Raw genomic sequence first — 7222 nt, forward strand, 5'->3', positions numbered from 1 at the left:
GTCTTTCAATTGCCATCAAATCAAATTAAATTAACTCAACCGAGTTTTAAATATTACCTTTTGTAGCTAGAAATGTCGATATCATTCGAAAAAGAAAGAATGTCTTCCATTTTCTAAATCATAGAATTTATATGTTTTATAGTTTTCACGCGCCCAGTTTTTTGAGGACACCCCTTAAAAACAAACCCTAAGCACATTACAAACACACCTCACATTCCGTTGTTATCGCTTTTCCCTGTTCATTCACAAACATATATTCCAGTAAACAGTGGCTGATAGAGCTTTGTTTGTCATCATCTACAGCCAGTTGACTGGAGCCGGTTGTAAAAACATCATCCCATCATTCGTTCTCTTAGATAGGTCAAGTGCATTTCAATCAATGGATCCGGCAAAATTCAATCTAACTCGAACGGACCTGGAAGAAATTTTGCGGGTTTATCAATCGGATTCTAAGGTGCTGGTGTCAGAAATTATTGGTGCACAAGTTGTACCATTCAGTAAAAGTCGTGTTGGATATTTGGGAGACCACTTTTTCCTGGAAATCAATGTAACGATTCGAAAGGACGAAGGAGAAGTCAAAACAAATGAAAGTTTGAAATTTTTCTTGAAGCGATTGTCCCAAGGTATTCCTGCGTTGGCCGAGTACCTGCAAGCGATTGGAACCTGCCGCAAGGAGATTCGTCTTTATAGAGATTTGTTTCCCAAGTTGTCTAATTGCAGTCGTTTTGCTCCACGAGCTTATCTGGGAAAAGATGATAGCCTATTGGTGCTAGAGAACGTGAGCTCAGAGGGGTTCCGAACGATAACCAATGCAAAGCTGGGAATTTTTGATAAGGCACATCTGGAGCAAGCTTTGAAGGCATTGGCTAGATTCCACTGTTCCTCTTTGTTGCTGGAAACCAAAACTGGACGTACCCTTACGGAATTATTCCCCGAAGCGTTAACCGAAAATTGTTGGATTCTCAACGATAATAATCCACGTGTCGCGGAGCTTGAAAATGCAATCGAAGTTTTGTGGGAGTTGGTGAAAATCGTTGAAAAAGATAACCCTGACTTGAACGATATTTTGAAAAAACTACCAAATTTTATTAACCAAATCTACGATCTGGTGAAACCGTCGGAAAAATTCCGCAATGTGGCCTGCCATGGAGATCTCTGGGGAAGTAACTTGATGTTCAAATACTCCGAGGAAAATGTGCCCATCGATTGTTTGATCGTAGACTTCCAATTCACTCGCTATGCACCCCCAGCTTACGATCTGAACATGCTTATAACCTTGACGACTACCGGCGAATTTCGAAAGAAACACCGGAAACAGCTCTTAGATTTCTACTATCAAACACTTCGGAACGAAATAATCCAACAGCACCTGGCGCCGGATGAAATTTTACCTAAGAAGCAGTTTTACGATTCCTGCGACCACTACGTAACGTCCGGTTTGATTGATAACTTTCTTATGAACCACGTGACGCTGCTGCCGCGATCTTGTGTGGACAAGATTTTTTCCTCGGCCGAACAGTACAACAATTTCAGCGGAGATGATAAGATTCGGATGTGCCGAAGGATTATGGCGGAAAATCCGGAGTATCGTGATCGCATCGGTGGAATTATAAAAGACCTTCTCGAGGTGCTGTGATAAATTTTCGGTTGAACTAAAGTTCCTTTGACATTCCATTTTGTTTAAGTAAATCAATTAAATATAAAAAGTTAAGAAGTTCAGATATGTTTTACTCAACTTACGAACAATTAGTTTATATTAATTGACATAATGATAAGATTCCAAATTTTAATTTTCAATTTTTAATTTTTAATTCACTATCGAATTTGAGAACCAGATTTCATTGTTGAACAAAAGATTTAGGATGCAGATTGATTTCAGATTTCAAATTTAGATTTTAGATTCAGATTCAGATTTCAGATTCAAATTTCAGTTTCAGATTTCACATTCAGATTTCAGATTCAGATTTCAGATTTAAATTTCAGATTCAGATTTTAGATTCAGATTTCAGATTTCCGATTCAGATTTCAGCTTCAGATTTCAGATTCGGATTTCAGATTCAGATTTCAGATTCAGATTTCAGATTCAGATTTCAGATTCAGATTTCAGATTCAGATTTCAGCTTCAGATTTCAGATTCAGATTTCAGATTCAGATTTCAGATTCAGTTTTCAGATTTCAGATTCAGATTTCAGATTCAGATTTCAGATTCAGATTTCAGATTCAGATTCAGATTCCATATTCAGATTTCAGATTCAGATATCAGATTCAGATTTCAGATTTCAGATTCAGATTTCAGATTCAGATTTCAGATTCAGATTTCAGATTCAGATTCAGATTTCAGATTCAGATTTCAGATTCAGATTTCAGATTCAGATTTCAGATTTCAGATTCAGATTCAGATTTCAGATTAAGTTTTCTGATTCAGATTTTAGACTCAGATACATATTTCAGATACAAATTTTGTTTGTCATACTAGCGAGAAACAAAAAAAATATTCGGTTTAGTTAAAACAAAATTCAGAATTTATTCCTGACAGTGACAAACTATTTGAAACCAAACAAATACTCGACTGTTTCGTTGATAACATCCAAAAAACAATCCCCGGAAGTAACCACCCTGCTGCAGATGCTCTTGGATCACCTTATCTCGACACACCAGACCAAACTCGTAGTACGCATCGGGATCTTTCTGTAGGAGCTTTGCCATGTAGCCATCCGGTAGATTCACATACGGCAGCAGGTATCCGGACAAGAGAAGTCCAACCAGGCGGAAGTGTTATAACGATTTCAGAAACTGGCCTTTTGGTAAAATGTTATCTACTTTTAGGTTTAGTTTAGATAGATTTTCGCTTAATTGTTTGTAATAGTGCTCTACATAAGTTTCGAACAGCTCATCTCGATGGGCTCTTTTCGTAAGCAAATAAACTGCACACCGGAAATCCACTGCCGGAGGTAAATACCTGGACAGTTGGAAGTCTATCAATAGACAGCTCGTGGGTTTGGTGTAATCTACTGATTCATCCTTAGAACCTTTAGCAAACTGGAACATCATGTTTCCATACCATAGATCCCGGTGATTTATTACGCATTGATAGCGATCAGTTGGCTGAACAAGATCATAAACTTTATCCATTCGTGACATCATTTCTTCTTGGATCACTTTTCGATATTCTATATTTTCAGAATATTTCGAGTAGGATAAAGCTGCTTGCTGGATGGCCTGAAAAATTACTTAGAGTAATTTAAATTGAAACTCAAGAAAAGTTAGTTGTCATACCTTTAATCCAACTTCGAACCAGGTATTGTCCCTTTTGATTGTTCCCTCAAAAAGTATCGGTGAAAACTGTGGTTCCAATTTTTCTCCACCCATGCGGTTGTACTCCAAATTCAATGAACAGGCATGCATCTGAGCCATACAGTCGAGCATCAACAGCATATGCTCTTTATCAAAGTCCTGTCCATAGGGCATCGTCTTGAAACCTTGCCCTTGTAGATCCTCCATAATAAGCAAATCATCTTTCATCAGCCAACAATTCGGTTTCCATTTGGTGACTTTTCCCTGAGACTGCTCGAAAAGAGCAAACAAGTCCCTGTAGATGTGTGCCTCCTTGGCAAACATTCCAAACTCTTGAACAATCTTTCGCTGCTTGGAATCACTATATGGTAAACTTTTAACGAAGTACCGAAGCTCATGGTTGCATCCTTTGATCTGAAACAGAGTTCTTAATTAGTTTAATTACATTTTTTCAATAATTAGAAGTGTACTGACATCCTCTACTGTAACCAGCAAATAAGCGTACTCGCCCAAGTAGCCAGGTTGATCAGAAAGTTGTTCAACTCGGAAGTTGAGAATCTTTTCCGGAGCTTTTTGGGGACGAGATTCGGCTACAACAGCTATACAATCCTTCAGACTGACAAGATTCGCTAAAGACACAGCCATTTGACAAGGGATATGCAGCACAGGAATGCCAAACAGAATTAATACTAATCACGTAGCTCTGTTCAAAAGCTCAACACCATTGCTACTGAACGATGTGTTTTTGCTTGATGATAAATCCCCTCTCGGCCGTTTGTTGTCCATCACTTCCAACCGGTTGCTTATCATTATCAGCTGTTCCCATACCAATATGTGCGATACGCCTACAGCGATGACATTAAGATGTTTCGGAAATCGGGAATGGATGAGCATTTTATCAGGAGCGATAGTTGTCATAAAATATCAATTTTTACACGGTTGTTCGGAATTTAGGTTTACAAAGCTTTGTAAATATTTCTTCACAATGGGGAAGGTCCTTTTTATTGAAAAATTCTTGAGAAGTTTCCGAGGATGGAACTTTTTAATGTTACTTCGGGCTATTTTGGGATTTGTCATAAATGACCGGAAGTTGCCTGAATTCTTTGAAATATGCGTATTGAAAGAAATTGTCCGATGCATTCTGGAAATCAAAAATGGCAGATTCACTTCACTTTAAAAAACTGCAGGTTTTTACAAGTGGAATGGAATCCCTACTATATCGGTATTTGTTGAAAGGGTTCAACGAGTAGAGTAGAATTTGTGTTGCAAAGCAATCTATAAATGCATTTAACGCGTCTCGTTTCTCACTTTTTACATAGCACAACCTTACCCCAAGTAACCAAAAGTTCAATAAAACAATCTCTTAAAAGCTTACTCAGCCCTTTTCGAAAGCTGTATAGTATTCAATTCAGCTGAAAACTTTAATTCTTATCCAAACTTTCAATTTCTATAATCAAAGCTGAGCAGAAGGCTATTCAGCCTTTGCATGAAACTTTCAATAAAACCGAAAAATAGAAAAAAAAATATCGTTCACTTTTGAACATAGTCTTTGAAATCTTTCAACTCTCAAATCTGTTGTAGAATAATGGCTGACATGAATAAAGCTCTACTAGGTAATTGCTTTTGCTATTTTCGAGCAGTTTTATGAGTCAAATACTTCGAATGGCTTGCATATTTTAAATCCGAGGCTGGTTGAAAGTAAATGTTCTACTCTGCCTTTTTTATATCTAGTTGAGCAAATGCTTTCAAATTTTTCCATTCGAAAGTTCGAGCTAAGTAAAAGCTATCGAAGCAATTAGCTTAGCTTAGCTCAGCTTAGTTGACTACTCATATCCACCTTAAATCATTGAACTTGAAGTGCTCAGATATGATAATTCATTCAAAATTTCAGATAACATATTTGATTAGACTTTGTTCTACTTATGCACTTCAAATTCCATGATCGCTGGCGTGGCTAAGCAGAACAAGTTCTACGTCGCCAATGGTTGCTACTCCGTGATTGATCGAGGCCATCAGCTTTATGCAAGGGCCAAAAGAATGGTGCTTGGGACTATCAGTTCATTCACAATGCACAAAACTCATGCTCTCCTTTGAAAATGATCAATAACGGCGCCGGCCACGTCCTAGTAGTCAATGAGGAATGAAGGAGGGATTGTTAGTAGGATATTTCATAGGATCAATTAACAACCTTTTGTCCCTTTGTATTCCAAAGGTTAGTTTTGAAAAATTCAGATACAAAGGTAAGTCAATATCACCAAGTATAGAAACCGTCTATACGTCTGCGAATCTATACATATTTAAATATCCAAGGAAAGGGTTGTGTTAGTAGGGAAAAGGTTATAGATCAGGACCCATTTTGGTCAATGGTGCGATCGAGTTTTCCTACACCTCCTAGGCTCCTAGATTTTTCTTAAGGAAACTCCTATTTGTGTCTTTGAGGCATTTGAAAGAAACTAAGAAAGACCTTTACCTAGTAAAATGAAAAATGTGTTTATTTTTTAACTAACTTGTTTTCCTAATTCTTATCCCTGATACACTTATGTTTTTCCATAAACGATATTTCAGAGTTAAGACATTTATCAAACTTCGAAGAGAATTTCTAAGAAGATATAGAAAATATAAGAATTTTGTTCATGGATGAAGTGAATCTCCTTTTTGCTTTATTTAATTTCTAACTTGTTATAGGTTGTGATAACTAAATAAAATCGTTTTTGGAATTCATCAGTGCAATTCAACTCTTTGCCTCATACTCTTTATGAAAAATATATTTCCTTCAAACATAGATTTTGATGATAAAATTATTTTGTTATTTATAAATATCCATGATGATTATCAAAATTATTATGGAATTATTAATTATTTATCAAAGTATAAATAATGAAATATGTTATTTATTGGGCCTTATTGTTTTATTTCAACTTAAAGCACTGTTTATTATTATAAATATAATGCAAATTTAACAGTTTTAATCAATGCTTTCTTGAAAATCCCCAATTTGTTTTTTTCAGCCTTGTGGTGATAAAACTTTTGAAAACCTGTACCTGCTATATATTTTAATTTTGTGTTTTTATGCAATGAAAACCGGTTGTCTTCGAATTCTTGCAATGGATAATAAATTAATTAAAAGGTACTGTGCGTTGATTGTAACGATAAGCACAGTGTATGATTTTCGCTTTACGTTAAGTGTTTTTCAAACGTTAAGTTGTAGTGTTCTTACTGGCTAACTTTTTAGTTATCTTTTATTTCGATTGATCGTCTTCTGGAAATACGCGGTGTTAAAACCAAAAATCCAACTTTTGGAAGTATGAAAACACAACAGGAATACCTAATAAACTATTTCCTGAATCACCTTGACAAAAAATAATAATGCTAGAGAGCCCATTATGAAGCTGTCAAAAATTCAGCTTCAAATTTTGAAAATATTCTTTTTTTCCTAATTAACTTAAAAAGATAAATTTGAAAAAATATAGATAAAGAAAAATGGAAACGAGCTGACTTATCTTAAGATCCGTTTTTCTTAGCGCACGGCTCCTTCTTCGGAAAACCTCCTTTGATCTCGTTCGCGTAGGATCACCCCTTTTCACGAAATTCCACTTTTTTACTGTTAACAACCCTGAAACACAGCACTCAAATATAACAGCCACAATTTATCAATCCTTTACAGCAAAAAATCATTTAAATAAAACCGTTTTTACTTTTCGTTATTGGGGAGAAAAAATCGGACGAAAATTAGAGCCTAAGTAAAAGCTATCGAAGCAATTTCATACTTACTTGAAGTATTGGCATGTCATCCGTGCCAGCCAATGACGACCTTGCTATAGGTGCTGGGGGTGCCGCTCTGTTCCTACTGTGACAATTTTGCTTTTAAGGAAACAATCAAGGAGAATAGGTGTGTAGAAATATTAACAAATAAAAATTTCAAAACAAA

General features: G+C 36.0%; 2 protein-coding genes across 2 annotated transcripts; one reads left to right on the plus strand and one right to left on the minus strand.

Moving 5' to 3' along the window:
* The first annotated feature begins 290 nt into the window (after positions 1–290).
* On the plus strand, positions 291–1719 carry LOC129747119 (uncharacterized). The gene has a single exon (XM_055741152.1). It carries the CDS (start codon positions 380–382, stop codon positions 1634–1636), a length of 1257 nt encoding a protein of 418 aa, XP_055597127.1. The 5' UTR covers positions 291–379; the 3' UTR covers positions 1637–1719.
* An 816-nt stretch (positions 1720–2535) lies between these two features.
* Positions 2536–4089, minus strand: LOC129747915 (uncharacterized). Its single transcript, XM_055742334.1, has 3 exons — positions 3769–4089; positions 3277–3708; positions 2536–3219 (listed from the first exon to the last, which is right to left on the minus strand). Exons 1-3 carry the CDS (start codon positions 3937–3939, stop codon positions 2776–2778), a joined length of 1047 nt encoding a protein of 348 aa, XP_055598309.1. The 5' UTR covers positions 3940–4089; the 3' UTR covers positions 2536–2775.
* Positions 4090–7222: the final 3133 nt, after the last annotated feature.

Source organism: Uranotaenia lowii, chromosome 2, assembly GCF_029784155.1.
Source record: "Uranotaenia lowii strain MFRU-FL chromosome 2, ASM2978415v1, whole genome shotgun sequence".
NCBI classification, from domain to species: domain Eukaryota; kingdom Metazoa; phylum Arthropoda; class Insecta; order Diptera; family Culicidae; genus Uranotaenia; species Uranotaenia lowii.

Excerpts from the sequence above, each read along its gene's own strand:
- LOC129747915 (XM_055742334.1), bottom strand. The coding sequence starts at position 3,939 with ATGGCTGTGTCTTTAGCGAATCTTGTCAGTCTGAAGGATTGTATAGCT. Across the intron at positions 3,709-3,768 it reads TGCTGGTTACAGTAGAGGAT|ATCAAAGGATGCAACCATGA; the intron begins GTCAGTACACTT and ends ACTCTGTTTCAG. Across the intron at positions 3,220-3,276 it reads GGTTCGAAGTTGGATTAAAG|GCCATCCAGCAAGCAGCTTT; the intron begins GTATGACAACTA and ends GTAATTTTTCAG.
- LOC129747119 (XM_055741152.1), top strand. The coding sequence starts at position 380 with ATGGATCCGGCAAAATTCAATCTAACTCGAACGGACCTGGAAGAAATT.